Below are 16,243 nucleotides of genomic sequence, written 5' to 3'. Positions count from 1 at the left end.
TTGGTGATAAATTTAAAAGCTCTATTGCCTGCATATTTATTTTTAATGATAAAAAATTTTTTGGTTTTAATTTAAAACTTTTTTTATACACAAAAATTTAATTAAAGTAATTGAAATAAAAGAATGAAATTTGAAAATCAGTTTTTTTAACAGATAAATTCTAATAGTTAATTATCTGAATTATTTCGTTGGGGTAATGAATAAATAACATTTTAAACATAAGAAATGATAATTCAAATAAAAATATAACAACTAACAAACTCAATAAATTAATTTTTATATTCGATTCATTTTGAAAGTATTAAATAGAGACGGGGTAGAACTCAACTCTTAATTAGAATAATTTTTAAGAATTATGTAAATATCTAATTATGCGATTGTCTAATACCACGTATTTAAAAATTTACGCAAAATATCCTGTAATATCAAATGTAAAAAATTTCCTTTTATGCAAAGCGTTACTAAAACGATAAAAAAAGAACTTTAGTTTCGACCATTTTTCGATGTAAATTTGATAATTTATAAATTAGATGATAATTTGAGTTTAAAAGAAACGTTTGTGTAAAAGCAACCAAATTTGAAACTGATATACTTTATGTTGCTCTAACTTATAAATTTTAAAAATACTTTTCAAAATCCAAGTATTTGATTTAAAAATTTTTTTTTGTCTAGTATAAAGTTAAAATAATATGAAATAATTAATATTCATCATGGTATAAGAATCCCCGAAAATTACTTTAACTATCGGGTTTTAAGAAAAACTTTATGACAGTCAGATACAAAATGACCGGGAAAAAAATGCATAAAAATGGCGGCGATAAAATCGAAGAAAATTTTTTTTTTTTTTTTGGTAAAATTAATAAAATATCATTATTCTCAACTATTAAATATCAAAAAACTTAATGCAAATAAAATCTTGGACAAAATCAAAATTAAAATGACTCTATCGCTTACTTATTGATAAAAGTTTTTGTAAAAAGCACCAGAAATAGATTTCTAGAAATTTCGATAATGTTTAATGCAACTGAAGTCCTGTGTTCTCAAGGTTCAAACCTGAAAAAATTATTTTACATTGACTTACGTATTTCATTATAATTTCGTTCGCGAAGATGAAAATACTTGATGCTTTTTTTTTTACTAAATGCTATTAATTAATTCGTAATCACAATTAATAATTTGTTAAAAAACTTTTCACTTCGAGCCGTAAGTCACAAAGTTAAAACTTTCGATCTGATTCAAATAAGTTATCTATTTACACGTGTAATTATTCTGGCTACATGTCATTTAGTTATGTCTATTGTCAAAGTTGTCACCTTTTGTTTATAATAATAAAAATAATAATCTCAATAAAGAATCAAATTTTTATTATTGAAAAGAGCCCTTTCGAACCAATAGGATAAACCTCAAAAGTTATATTCTTGTTTATAAGAATTAACATAATTAGTTTATTTGTAGAACCGTCAAAAATTTTTCAAGTTTCTCCTCATGTTTTATTCAATTTTTCAATTTATATTAAAAAAAATTTTTTATAAAATGGCTATAATAAGTAAGTCTTAAGGCTTTCGCCTTTTTAAATTTTTAATTAATTCTTTAAATTTAATTAAAATTATATCATTTTTGGTTTATTGCTATATTATACCAGATATTATTTTTATTTATACATTTTCCAAGTGAATGTGAATTGCAAAATGCTTATTATGTTTATTTTTATTGATATTCAATCTAATTTATTTTTATTTTTAAAAATTGTACATATTTATTTTGCATTTCAGATAATTCTAATTGAATTTTTTTGTGAAAATCATTTTGAAAAATGAATAAGAACATCATGTCTAAATGTAAAAACCAAAAAACTTTAGAAGATCACAGTGTAGAAACATTAGCTGAAGTATTTAGGTGTTTTATTTGTATGGAAAAGCTTAGGGATGCTCATCTTTGCCCTCATTGTTCAAAATTATGTTGTTATGTTTGCATTAGCAAATGGCTAACTGAACAAAGATCTCAATGTCCTCACTGTCGTGCTTCGCTACATCTTCATGAGGTAGTTAATTGTCGCTGGGTGGAAGAAGTTACTCAGCAGCTTGACAGCTTACAAGCTGGAAATGCTTCATTATCTAGACAAGAAAATGATGATCTTGACAAAGACAGGTTTTTTTTATTTTTATTTTTGAATTATGTATTTGTATTTATTTGTGTTTTTTTACTTTTTAATTGAGACTTTTTTTTAAACAGATGTGAAATTCATTCGGAAAAATTAAGTGTGTTTTGCTGGAACTGTCAGATCAGTATTTGTCATCAATGTGCTCTTTGGGGTGGAATTCACAGTGGTCATACTTTTAAGCCTTTGGAAGAAGTTTATCAGCAACATGTAAATCAAATAAAAGATGAAGTATCACAATTGAGGAGAAGACTTGTAGAACTCATTAGTTTGGTAGGCTTATACTTTTCATTATGGTAAAATTAACATTTATTAACAAATTACTATTGGTTTTGAGACACTAATTTTAGGTTCAAGAAGTGGAAAAAAATGTTGAATCAGTTAGATCTGTTAAAGATGAAAGAGTCAGAGAAATCAGAAATGCTGTGGAGTCTATGATAGCTAGATTAGATTCACAATTAAAAGCTAAATTACTCACTTTAATGGGTCAAAAAAATCTCCTGACTCAAGAAACAGAGCAATTGGAAGCTATTATTCAAGAAGTCGATCAAAGATTGCATTCATGCTCTCGTTCAGAATTGATCTCAAAGAGTGGTGATTTATCTAGGTGATTTGTCGATTTATATATTTTTTTATATTTAAAACTATAAATATTGAGTTACATACAATACAGTGGATGTTTTTATAAATACTTCTTGGGCAAATTCTGTGATTCAAACAACAAAAAACTTTATTTATAGGTTAATTCATCAACTTCATAAAAAACCTATGGCCAGCTTTGTTACTCCTCCAGTTCCAGCTGATTTTCAAAGTGAAATCGTTCCTGGTTATGATAGCAGTACTTTTGTCATGCAAAATTTCACTGTATTGCAACGAAAAGCCGATCCTGTATACTCTCCACCATTGCATATAAACGGCCTGTGTTGGAGGTTAAAAGTTTACCCAGATGGAAATGGAGTTGTTCGTGGAAATTATCTTTCTGTGTTTTTAGAACTCAGTGCCGGTCTTTCAGAAACTTCCAAATATGAATATAGAGTGGAAATGATTCATCAAGGATCTCGCGATGCAAGCAAAAATATTATACGAGAATTCGCTTCAGATTTTGAAATAGGAGAATGTTGGGGTTACAATCGATTTTTCCGTTTAGATCTTCTTGCAAGTGAAGGATACTTAAACACCACAACTGATACTCTAATCCTAAGTTTTCTTGTGCGTCCGCCTACGTTTTTTCAAAAATGTCGAGACCAGCAATGGTATATAAGTCAGTTGGCCAAAATTCAAAGTCAGTACATATCTCAGATAAATGACCTGAAGGAGAGGTTAAGTTTAAAGGCTACTAGAGTTTCAACTTTTTCGAATACACCTAGGGAAAATTCTAGTCTTTCAACATTACCATATTTAGATAGAAAATGTCAAGAAACTCCAGTGCGAAATGTAGATTCTTCTTCAACTATGTCTACTTCTACGGCTTCTTCTTCATCGAGAAGGAAAAAATTTAGAGAAAAATTTTCACCCAGTGACAGTCAAGGAGCATTATTAAGTCCTTTAAATGATTCTAGTGAGAGCAGTAGTTCTAGCGAAACGGAACACGAAGACAGTGAAGCAGAAATAGACAATGAAGGTTTCGGACAAATTGAAGGTCCTATCAATGATAGCAACTCGGTCCAATCGAATGATGAAAACGATGTAGATGACGAAGCCATGTCCGGGGACAATGATATCGAATATAATTTAGCTCAGCAATTGTTTCAAAATCCTTCTACCTCTAGCACTACCAGTCCAAAATTTTCAGACAGTCTTCAAGATGAATTAATGCTTTTTCATTTATTCGAAATGCAGGATAGAAATTCTTGTAATCGTTGGATAACTCCCAAATCAAGATCTCACGATAAATGGGCTTTTCACACTCATTTAAATCGGGATTCTTCTCATAATTCGACAAAAATACAAAACTCGGCCATGAGTGTTTTAGACACGTTGCAATTAGATATGGATTTATCAATTTTACAATCGACTTCCGTTGATTGGGATAATTCTCAAGGGTTGAATTCTTCGATTTTGCAGTCTTCACTTAGCATTCCCGTTCCAAAGTCAAACTTAAATGTTTTTAAAAATAAAAAGAAAAACAGTGTTTCCGCACACAATTTAACAGATGTTCAAGTTAATTCTTCCGTTGGGGAAAGGTTATTAGCATTTAATTCTTTGATATCTCAAATTCAATTACCGGACGCTGCTAATTCAAGTTTAGCGAGTAGATTAAATGAAATGGATATAAGAAGTATGGAAAAAGATAATTCTGGTATAAAAGATGATTCTAGTCCTAATTTGTTAAATATAAATTCTTTAGAACTTCAAACGTTTAAATCAGGAACAAATCAGTCAAAAAATGAGGAAGGAAGGGGAGATATTGGTGATAATGACAACTAAAAATATTAAGAATTCAGATAATTTTTTGCTCCTAGTCATTTTGAAATGTAAATAAAATCAAAATAAATATACTAAATTTTACTTAATCTATATATAAATGAATTGTAAATCATATTACGAATTAATAATTGTGTTGTTTATAAGTGAGTTTTTTGTAATTTTTTATTTAATACAATTAAAAAACTAAATTTTTTTTGGAATATTTAATATTCCTTTGCTATAATTCTTTTTATTTAAATTCTTGTAATAAAATTGGGGTTTAGCTACCATAAGTTTTAAGACATAATTTTTTAAAAAAAGGAAATGATTTTTTTTTTATTATTACATTTAAGAAACAATTTTAGTGGTTGGTAATTTTTATGGAAGTCATTTCATGATTTTTCATAAGAATTAAAAAAAAGTATGTTTTCTATTTCATTTAGTTGTTTTAAGTTTAACGGTTGTTTTCAAACTTTACGCCTTCATTAAATAATTAACATATGTAAAATATTATTACTTTTAAATTATTTTAATTTTTTATAACTCAGAAAATAATGAATTTGGCAAATATTTTATAAAAAATTTAAATCTTATTGTGTTAATTATTTTTTTTTATTGGATATATTATTTCGTATGAATTATTAAAAAGTCGTAAGCATGACATTTAAATTTTGAAACCAGATTGTCGTGGGATTAGAATTATTCATTGTACACTGTGGTTTTTGAGCAAACATAATACTAGTGAAAACTTAGGAGTAATTTTTTTTTAAAAAAAGCTTAAAAATGTATATCACGTCAGCAGCTGGAATAATATCCCTCTTGGATGAGGATATGCCAGAATTAAAAATATTTGCATTAAGAAAATTAGATACCATTGTCGATGAATTTTGGATGGAAATTTCGGAAGCAATTGAAAAAATAGAAATTCTTCACGAAGACAAAAATTTTAGCCAACAAAACTTAGCTGCTCTGGTTGCAAGCAAAGTTTACTATCATTTAGGTTCGTTTGAAGATTCTTTAACTTATGCTTTAGGAGCTGGAGATCTCTTCGATGTAAACTCACACTCAGAATATGTTGATACAATAATAGCCAAATGCATTGATCATTATACACAGCTTAGGAATGCAAAAATGGATGGCAAACAGGAATACAAAGTTATAGAAATAGATCCACGATTAGAAGCAATTGTTAATAGAATGTTTGAAAGGTGCTTAGATGACGGGCAATATCGACAGGCACTTGGTTTATCTCTAGAAACCAGAAGAATGGATATATTCAGGAAGTCTATAAGTGAATCTGAAGATGTAGTAGGAATGTTGCATTATGCATTTCAAGTTGCTATGAGCCTTATTCAAAATAGAGGTTTTAGAAATGAAGTATTAAGGTCTTTAGTTGATTTATATAGAAATTTAGCTGTTCCAGATTACGTTAATATGTGTCAGTGTTTAATTTTCTTAGATGAATCACAAGCGGTTGCTGAAATTTTAGACAAATTAGTTAAAGGCAGTGAGCAAAATAATTTAATGTCTTATCAAATAGCATTTGATTTATATGAATCTGCTACTCAACAATTTTTGGGTAGAGTCCTTCATGCTTTAAAAGCTACTGCTCCTATCCCCAGTGCTACAGACAAAATATTAAAAATTCAAGCTGATAAGAGCACAGAAAACTCGACTGAAGAAGAAGAAAAGCCAGTAGAACGCTCTTTAAGTACTTTAACTGAAGAAGAAAGAACTCACCAGGAAAGATTAGAAAAACTAGCTTCGATTTTAAGTGGAGCTGTTTCTATTGATCATCATTTGCAATTTCTCATTCGTAGTAATCATGCAGATATGTTGATATTGAAAAATACAAAAGAAGCCATTCGAGTGTCAATATGTCACACCGCCACAGTAATTGCTAATGGATTCATGCATAGTGGAACTACTAGCGATCAATTTTTAAGAGATAATTTAGACTGGCTGGCGAGAGCTACTAATTGGGCTAAACTAACTGCCACAGCTTCGTTGGGTGTTATTCATAGGGGCCATGAAAATGAAGCCTTAGCTCTAATGCAAAGTTATTTACCCAAAGAATCTGGTGCAACATCTGGTTTCTCCGAAGGAGGAGGCTTATATGCCCTTGGTCTTATTCATGCAAACCATGGTGCAGGAATAACCGATTACTTGTTGGGTCAATTAAAAGATGCTCAAAATGAAATGGTACGTCATGGTGGTTGCTTGGGATTAGGTTTGGCTGCCATGGGCTCTCACAGATCCGATGTCTACGAACAATTGAAGTTTAATTTATACCAAGATGACGCTGTCATTGGAGAAGCTGCTGGAATTGCAATGGGAATGGTCATGTTGGGCTCTAAAGCAGGTGACGTTATTCACGACATGGTTGCTTATTCGCATGAAACTCAACACGAAAAGATATTGAGGGGTTTGGCTGTCGGTATCGCCTTTACCATGTTCGAAAGATTGGAAGAAGCTGATGGCCTAATACATACTCTCTCCATTGATAAAGACCCCATTTTGCGAAGAAGTGGAATGTATACTATAGCAATGGCATACTGCGGTACAGGAAATAATCAAGCCATCAGGACTTTGTTACACGTTGCCGTTTCAGATGTAAACGATGATGTTAGAAGAGCCGCTGTCATTGGTATTGGTTTCCTTTTATTTAGAACTCCTGAACAATGCCCCAGCGTCGTTTCTCTTTTGGCCGAAAGCTATAATCCACACGTAAGGTACGGAGCAGCTATCGCACTTGGAATCGCTTGCGCTGGAACAGGCTTAAAAGAAGCTTTAGCTTTACTTGATCCCATGACAAATGACCCTGTAAATTTCGTGCGTCAGGGAGCTCTTATTGCATCGGCCATGATTTTAATTCAACAAACAGAAGTAACTTGTCCTAAAGTCAAAGAGATCAGAGCTCTTTATGCAAAAGTCATTGTTGATAAACATGAGGATGTAATGGCTAAATTTGGAGCAATATTAGCCCAAGGTAAGATGAAGAAAATATTTTTGAATTTAATTTATTTTTATGTTAAATACTTTAGTTTTAATTCAAACATTTTTTTTTCTAGGCATAATTGACGCAGGAGGGCGTAATGTCACCGTATCTCTTCAATCAAGAACTGGGCATACCAACATGCTAGCCGTTGTAGGAATGCTTGTCTTCACACAGTATTGGTTCTGGTTTCCTCTCGCGCATTGTCTTGCTCTTGCTTTTACACCGACATGTTTGATCACTCTCAACGCACAACTCAAAATGCCGAAAATGGAATTCAGGTGCAATGCAAAACCGAGTACGTTTGCTTATCCTGCACCATTGGAAGAAAAGAAACGAGAGGATAGAGAAAAAGTGGCAACGGCCGTTTTGTCAATAGCAGCACGGGCTAAAAGAAAAGAAAACAAGATGGAAGTTGACGAGGAAAAAGAAGATAAAAAAGAAAAGAAAGACGAAAAAGAAGATAAGAAAAAGAAAGATGAAGAAGCTAGAAAAGAACCGGAACCAAATTTCGAAATATTAAGCAATCCTGCTCGAGCCATGAAACAACAACTCAAAGTATTAAGCATAGTCGAGGGTTCTCCTTATGTACCCCTCAAAGACGTCAGCATAGGTGGTATCGTCATGGTGAGACACATAAACGAAGGAACACAAGAAGAATTAGTTGAGCCCGTAGCTGCTTTTGGACCAAAATCAGAAGATGAAAAAGAACCCGAACCCCCCGGGCCTTTTGAATTTTTAGGGGGTTAAATCGGGGTAAAAAAAAAAAAAAAAAAAAAAAAAAAACATTTTTACGATTCTTTAATTATTATTATTATTATTTTTTTTAATATAAATATTTAATTGTAAGAAATAAATTAACAATGATGAGTGGGTTTTTTTTTTTTTTAATAGTACAAAATTAATTTTTATTTTTATTTTTAAAACATTTTAAAGTAGTCAAGACTGTATCGAGTTTGTACCATTAAAAAAAAAAAAAAAAAAAAAATTTTTTTAAATCTTTATATTGTTTTGTAAATTTTTTTTTTTTTTTTAAAAAAACGTCAACGGGAAAATGGTTAAAAAAAAATTGATAGATTTGTTTGTTTGTTGTTACAATGTCACATTTAAACTAACATAATTTCCTGTGATTTCATAATAAAAATTTTTTTTTTTATTGTAATAGGAAATGATTTGCTGCATATGGGGAATGAGGGGGAAGATTTTGGATTAAGGGTTGAAAAAAATGAAATACAAACATTAAATTTTTTTTCAAAATAATTTAATGTGTTATAAATAAATTAGATAGTAAAATAATAATAAAATTAATGATAATAAAAATGATGAAATAATTTTTTGCGATGAATTTTTATATCGTGTCGTGTCGGATAATAAACAATTTTCCGTTTTTGATTTTGTTAAAATTTCAAATTTTGGAAAACTTTCTATATTCGGTGCCTGTAAAAAAAAAAAAAAAAAAAAAAAAAAAACAATAATAATGATAACAACAACAAGTTTAAATTGATAATATGTAAATAGAGGTAAACTCACAATGGCCAATTTATTATTTCTTATTCTGCAAAAAACAATTTGAAGTCCTTTAGCTAAACTATTTTCAAAACTTTTTGTAAATGACGTATCGTTCCATGGAAGAGATTCAATATATGCGCTTAAATTTTTACCCTTAAATTCATTCGGTTCATTTATTTTAAGTTTTAATAAACTATTTTCGTCGGAAAACATTTTTAAAAGGGTTGAAAAATTATTTAATTCCGAATTATAACCTCCTAAGTACGGTGACAACATTGAAAATTTATAAATTTTACTGGAAAAAAAAAATTTTTTTAGTCATCACAATAAAAAATGTCGAAATTATACAAGTTAAAAAAAAAAAAAAAAAAGAAAAAAAAGTTACTTTGAACTAATTTTCATTATATATTTTTCAATATCATCCATGGTAACATTGTAAAAAGATTTGATTCCGATTGTTTTGAAAAAATAACGTACTGGAATCATGCTGTGACAAGATGAAAGATTTGTTTTTGGATAATATGTGACAAATGACGAACACATTTCTTCTCTCGAAAATTTTTTACCAAATTCAGGGGATTCCATGTTTGTAGTTATGTAATCACATTCAGTAATTAAATGATCGGATGGGAAAACCGTTACTTCTTTTTTAAGTCTTTGATTAACTTGATATTCATATTGATATTTATTATTTTCAACAATGTTATTAATTTCATTATCACCACGTATGTGTCTTAATCTCATTGATGACGTTGGCACGTGCGAATGTAAAAGTACAGAAACAACTTTTATACCCATGAGTGGAAAAAGCTGGAAATGAAAACGTCTCATAATAAAATCGATTGCATAAAAAAGAAAAAGGAAAATTTTTTAAATGTTTTTGTTTTACTTTATTGGTGCAAACGTCATTACACAATCCAATTGATTTATATTCGTTTTGTTGAGGAGGTACCAAATGTAAAGGTGTCACTTTAACACCGGTCATCATAACTCCAGCATCAAAAGGTCTTAAATCTTCCGTGTAGTAAATTCTAAATCCTGAATTATCTATAACTGAATATTAAATTATAATTATTATTATTATTTCACAAATTGTTAATTTTAACGTTTAATAAAGCAAATACCTGATGTTGTTCCTGGATCTTTATAATGTATTTCTAACATGAAATAAGACTGTCGAGGACCTATTGGTAAACCTATATGATCTGGTAAAACGTTACGTTCGTCACCAACGACCCAAATGGCAACCTATAAATAATATTTTTATTTATATAATTCGTTGCTTAAATTTGAGAAAAAAAGTTTTTTTTTTCAAACGTACGGGTGTGATACATTTTTCCCAATCTTCTGGCATTTCAGAACCGTAACAAGGATATCCATTTTGATTTGATGATGAATAACTATCTAAAAATCCCGGTGGTGCTTCGCATTCGTATAAAAACATGTGATGAATTAATTGAGTATAATTGGATAAAATCATTGGTTCGTATGCGATTATGTGACTCTTTTTGGGAAGTGAAGGAGTTCTAAAAACCTTACACCAATACCTTGTTGTCGTTTTATTACTGATAACAACCTAAAAAAAATTTTTTGGAAATAATTTAAACAGTACAAGTTTCTCAAAAAAAAATTATCATTCATTTTAAAAAAAATTACGTTTCGCATGAGTATATCCCATTTGTGTACATTATGTCCTTTGGGAATATCCAATTGAGAAGGACTTTGTAATAAAATAAATTTTTCTCCCTTAAACACACCGTCAAAAACATCCCCTCCTCCTCCTCCTCCTTCTTCTTCTTCAGTATAAAGTTTAGATATATTTTTATCAAATTCATCGTTTGGATATATCGACCATCCTACTAAAACTGTATCAGACTGACAAGAAAAAAAAAAAATAAATGAATAAGTTTTTAAGGGTGGTTTTTAATAGTAAATTTTAATAATTTTTTTTTTTTATTAAGACAAACCCCCAAAACGGTATCGTTAACATCGCAAGTATTCCATTTTCTTTCGAATGAAATTTGTGTATGTGTTAAATTTTGATATCCTCCCAATAATTTATAATTTTCTTCTTCATCTCGAAATAAAATTTTCGAATCGTTTCCAAGGTGGCAATCCTAAAAAAAAAAAAATTTAAACTTTTCCAGCAGCAAATTTTTTATAAATAAATAGAACGAAATGTTGAAAAAAAAAAAAATGAAAATGGTAAAATCTAAATGACTTTTTTTTTTTTTAATTTAAAAAAAAGGGGGCAGCTGAATATAATACAAGGAAATGATGAAGGCACATGCCAAACATCTGCCCCTAAGGTAAAATAATACAATGAACCAGCTGCTAATAAAAAAAAAAAAAAAATTTCCAACCCCAACTAAAATTAAAACGACCATTCAAATGAAAAAAAAAAAAAAAAGTCAAATCGTCGTATTTATGCATAACATAATATTATGTAATAATAATAATAATAATAATAATAATAATTTTGTTTAAGTTGAAATAATTAAAAGGAAAAAATCAATCCATGTATTTTTTATAAGATTAAATTTAAAAAAAAAAAAATTAATTATAAAAAAAAAAATTGGACCGGTTTTATAATAAAATTAAAAAGAGTGAAATTAACTTTTTTTTTATTTTTTATTTTTATTTTATTCGGTCTGTGATTAATAATAAAAAAATTTTTTTTTTTTTTTTTTTTTTTTTTATTTAAGCAGCAGGTTTTCCCTTTTGAGCAGGTAAATACATCGTGGGAATTTAAATTCATCATGAGAATTTTTATTATTATTATTATTTTTTTTTTTTTTGTGTGTGTGAAAGAATGGAGGGTGCGTAACGAAAAAAACTTTTTTATTTTTTTATTTTTTTTCTCTTGGGAATTTTTTCTTTTTTCATTTTTTTTCATTTTCCTTTCTTTACTTAGTTAAACTTCCCTTTCTTTAGAATACCCCTTAAATACAACAAAAAAAAAAAAAAATTAATTTTAACAACACTAAATATTTATTTAAATAAAACAAAAAAAATAAATTAATTCTTATTAACCTTTACTTTTATTAATATTGGTTAAATAATAATAATAATAATTAAAATAAATGTTTGAAATTACATCAATTTAAAAAAAAAAATAATACATAAATCTCTCTTGAGAAATCTTATCTTAAATTGATATAGTTTCAACACAAAATTATTATTATTATTATTTTTATTCTTTTAATTTGTACCTGAAACTTGAAGAACGGTTTTCTTTTTTTTTTTCATTCATAGTAAAAAAAAAAAAAAAAAAAAATTTAAATACCTGAATGAAGGTATACATATATTCCAATGGTTTAAAAAATAATGTATTTTCTTTGTTATTATTATTATTATTATTATCACTATGTATTTATGTGTCATGTTAAAAAAAAAAGGTTTTTTACTTACTTCTATGTGAGGTTTTCCAGAAGTATCATCAATCCAAAGTATAATAAAATCATTATCATTAAATTGTATAAGAATGCAACCGATTGTGTTTGCTTCTATTTTAAATTCTATAGAATTTTCTTTTGGATTCCAGAAAAGTCTCGGACTTCTCACGGGTTCACCTAACCAAATCGAATGTGTCCATTTAATTGTTTTAAAAGAATATGATGATAAATCTCTTTCTTTTCTATATTTCGACCATAAATTTGAATATAAATTAATATAAAAATCATTATTATTATTATAATAAATAGATTCGTTATTTTTTATTAATGTCGTGCAACGGATTTCGTTAAAATATATCACGGATAAAATTGTTAATTTAAATATAAAAAACGTTAAATAGTTCATAGTTGTTTAAATGTTGATTCCATGTTTTTCCCCCTTTTTTTTTAAAAAAAAAAAAAAAACTATTATTAACACTTTTAAATAATTTTTAAAATTAATAAAAAACTAAATTTAAAAAAAAAAAAAATTTTATTCCATAGTTCTATAGAACATTCCAGATCGACCACGCGTTAGAACCAACTGTCAAACTTTTTTGCGTCCGTTGAGTAAATGGTGTTCGATGAAGTTTTTACCTACGTACGAATTGTTCCCCCCCTTTTTTTTTTTTTTATTAAGAATTGTTTTTTTTTTTTTTATTAAGAATTGTTTTTTTTTTTTTTTTTTAATTTTAAATTATGTTTTAAAATAAATGAATATTTATTTAAAAATTTGAAATGGCTACGATATGTGCAGTAGTTATTTCAATTAAGTTAAGGGAAGGACAAAATTTAAAAAATATTTTAATGAAATTAATAGAGAACAATTTGACAGGAATAAAAATAACCTTTTAACTGCCAACCGTCAACTATTATTAAGCTTTATGCAACACCTGGATGCTACCACTTATACTCCTTTTTTTTCTTTTTTTAATTCTAAAGTGTATAATTTGCACTTTTATAATAATTGAAATTATATAAATATATATATTTATAATGGGTAAAAGTTTTTATCATTGTTACTTTTTGTCATGACAACTTTTATATGCTTGCTTGAAGTTTTTCTGAATTCTTTCCAGGTACCTACCCAATTCCATGGAAATATCCATATAATGTAGCCGTGCCAAACGATGGAATTTCCTGTATGGTTTCTTCTGTTAAATACTTGTAAAATCTTCCCATTATCTAAGGTAGCATGTCTCTCAAGCTCATTAGTGCTACTTTTCTGTTTCCAATTACTCTTGAGTATCTTCTGAAATTGGACTTTGCTGTGGTATGTTTCAAATTACCATTCTTTTTCTCATTGTCTTCAATGATTTACCCTGCTCTTTTAATTACTCCTCTTTTCTACTGCTTTGGCCAACATGTTGATAGGATTTCATCAATTTCCCTTAATTCAAACCATTGCATTTTAATATAATTCTCTTCTACCATCTCTTCAGGAGACATACTGGAGTCTATCATCATCATTATTAATATCAACTTTGTTCTTCCATCTGTATGTAAAATCTTATAAAGTATTCTTTCTTTTGTTTTTGATTAATTGAAATCTGTTTTCCCCAAAAAAAAAATCTTAACCATTAAAAATATATTTACACATTCTATCATTTCTTATCTTTAAAAAAAGTTTTTTTTTTTTTTTTAAATTAAAAAGCTTTTGCTCAATCGACATAATTTTAAAAAAATAAATACATTTAATTGAAAATGTTGAAAAAAATGGGAAAATTTAGATACAAATAATCTGACAATGAACTGTTTAAAATTTGGGTTATAAAAAATGTCCTTCACCTTTTAGATTAATTAATACCTTTTTTTTAAGAAATATTGTTACACACTTAAAAAGTGGGGGGAAGGGGTAGTGGGGGTGGTGTTGAAAAGGTTTTGATGGTTGTTGTTGTCAACCTTTTTGAATTTCACATTTAATGGTTATGGAAATTACTTATTTCAGTTAAAAACTTTTTTTTTTTTATTTAAAAGTTAAGCAATATTTGTAACAGTAGGGAGAAATCTTATGTCTTAGAAAGGATAAAATATTAATAAATAATTATAATTAAATATTATTAAATGAAATTTGAAATGTTGAGACCTACCACAAGATATAAAATGATTTATTTCCTTTTCAAAATTTTACCACACCATTGACTTAAATAAATATTTAAAGAAGTTTCCCTATAAATTAGGGAAATTATGGTACTTTTTAAAAAATTATCTATAAAATGACTAATAAAAGATAAATAACAATCTTTGACTTGAGTATATAAATGGGAAAATGTTTTTAAATAAGTTTTAGTAAATAATTACATTAGGAGCATCATGATTAAAAAAATTTATTGTTTTTTATTTTGTCTATTAGTGAATTTTCATTATTATTATAAATACAAATTGTTTAAATATTTAATCATTAAAGTTTTTAATAAAAAAATTTTTTTTTTCGGGTTTAACCAAAGGAAATTTATTAGATTTTGAAAATGTCACAGAACCAATTATATCAGATGAGGATTTTTTTAAAATCGTTGGAGGTGAAAAAGCAGAAGAAGGTATGTATTATCAAGTTCAATAAACTTTTTTTTAAATAAAATTGTTTATCATTATTCATAAATTTTTTTTTTTTTTTTAGGAGAATTTCCATATCAAGTTTCATTAAGATTTAGAGGTTTAATGAAAATGCATTTTTGTGGAGGTTCCATTATTTCTGAAAGGATTGTACTAACTGCTGCACATTGTGTAACTGAAATAAAACCTCCCTTATTCACTTATATTGAGGTAAGTAAAACAATTATTATTATTAATGAGTTTTATGGAACAGTATTAACAAACCTGAAATTTACCCAAAGTTTTACTTATAGGTTGTAGCAGGTACAGTGAATTTAAAAAGGGAAAGTCCATACACTCAAAAATCAACAATTCTTAAAAGTATTATACATCCAAAATATCCAGGGTATTTATATTATTAATATATTAAATTCAACTTTAATAACTTTAATTATATTATTATTATTATTATTTTGTAGAAAAGTCAATCCTTATGATTTGGCGATACATATACTAAAACAACCATTTTCATTTAATAAATATGTTCAACCCATTGGACTTCCAAGACAAAATGAAGAATTTACAGGAGAAACAATTTTATCAGGTAATAAATGTCACATTAAATAAAATAATTAAAATACTGAAATGATAATAATAATAATAATAATAATTAAAGGATGGGGAAGCATTTCTAGATCTGTATTATCAGTACTGCCCGATAATCTTCAAAAAGTTACACTTCCGTTAATAAATTTTGAAGAATGTTCAGCTTTTTATAAAAAAGAAAAAATTCAAGTGAATAAAATCAGTAATATTTGTACTGGATCAACAAAAGGACATTTTTCTGCTTGTTCTGTAAGTATCATATTCTTATAAATAATATTTTAAAAAATTTAAATTAAAAATAAATTTTTTTTTTTTTTTCCAGGGAGATTCCGGCGGTCCTTTAGTAAAAGTTGTAAACGGTACCAGAAAAGTAATTGGAATTGTGTCGTGGGGACGAGTTCCTTGTGGTTCAGGTTCTCCTTCTGTATACACAAAAGTTTCCAGTTTTGTTAATTTTATACACGATAAAATGTCGGCACAAATTTATAATGAATTTTAGATACATATTCTTTTTTTTTTTTTTAATTTAATCGTTTGTACATATTTAAATAAATAATTTAATTAAATTTATACAATTCAGAATGGTTGACTATTTCCAACGAA

General features: G+C 27.6%; 4 protein-coding genes across 4 annotated transcripts; 3 read left to right on the top strand and 1 right to left on the bottom strand.

Moving 5' to 3' along the window:
- Positions 1 to 1,813: 1,813 nt before the first annotated feature.
- Positions 1,814 to 4,585, top strand: Phum_PHUM125560 (tripartite motif-containing protein, putative; the record flags this gene model as incomplete). The annotated part of the gene is made up of 4 exons (XM_002424248.1): positions 1,814 to 2,148; positions 2,233 to 2,431; positions 2,509 to 2,765; positions 2,899 to 4,585. The coding sequence occupies 4 exons, from the start codon at positions 1,814 to 1,816 to the stop codon at positions 4,583 to 4,585; spliced, it is 2,478 nt and encodes an 825-aa protein (XP_002424293.1).
- Positions 4,586 to 5,347: 762 nt separating this feature from the next.
- On the top strand, positions 5,348 to 8,309 carry Phum_PHUM125550 (26S proteasome non-ATPase regulatory subunit, putative; the record flags this gene model as incomplete). The annotated part of the gene is made up of 2 exons (XM_002424247.1): positions 5,348 to 7,553; positions 7,636 to 8,309. 2 exons carry the CDS (start codon positions 5,348 to 5,350, stop codon positions 8,307 to 8,309), a joined length of 2,880 nt encoding a protein of 959 aa, XP_002424292.1.
- Positions 8,310 to 8,964: 655 nt separating this feature from the next.
- On the bottom strand, positions 8,965 to 13,599 carry Phum_PHUM125540 (uncharacterized protein; the record flags this gene model as incomplete). The annotated part of the gene is made up of 10 exons (XM_002424246.1): positions 8,965 to 8,996; positions 9,086 to 9,363; positions 9,454 to 9,878; positions 9,958 to 10,121; positions 10,193 to 10,273; positions 10,386 to 10,644; positions 10,725 to 10,943; positions 11,036 to 11,185; positions 12,480 to 12,705; positions 13,526 to 13,599. The coding sequence occupies 10 exons, from the start codon at positions 13,597 to 13,599 to the stop codon at positions 8,965 to 8,967; spliced, it is 1,908 nt and encodes a 635-aa protein (XP_002424291.1).
- Positions 13,600 to 14,815: 1,216 nt separating this feature from the next.
- On the top strand, positions 14,816 to 16,139 carry Phum_PHUM125530 (tripsin, putative; the record flags this gene model as incomplete). Its single annotated transcript, XM_002424245.1, has 7 exons — positions 14,816 to 14,854; positions 14,910 to 15,039; positions 15,120 to 15,265; positions 15,349 to 15,440; positions 15,514 to 15,638; positions 15,711 to 15,889; positions 15,963 to 16,139. The coding sequence occupies 7 exons, from the start codon at positions 14,816 to 14,818 to the stop codon at positions 16,137 to 16,139; spliced, it is 888 nt and encodes a 295-aa protein (XP_002424290.1).
- Between the last annotated feature and the right edge of the window lie 104 nt (positions 16,140 to 16,243).

The sequence above is a fragment of the Pediculus humanus genome, genomic scaffold (genome assembly GCF_000006295.1).
Source record: "Pediculus humanus corporis 1103172107475 genomic scaffold, whole genome shotgun sequence".
NCBI lineage: Eukaryota > Metazoa > Arthropoda > Insecta > Psocodea > Pediculidae > Pediculus > Pediculus humanus.
The sequence above is the reverse complement of the archived record's forward strand: the minus strand, read 5'-3'. Positions and strand labels throughout refer to the sequence as shown.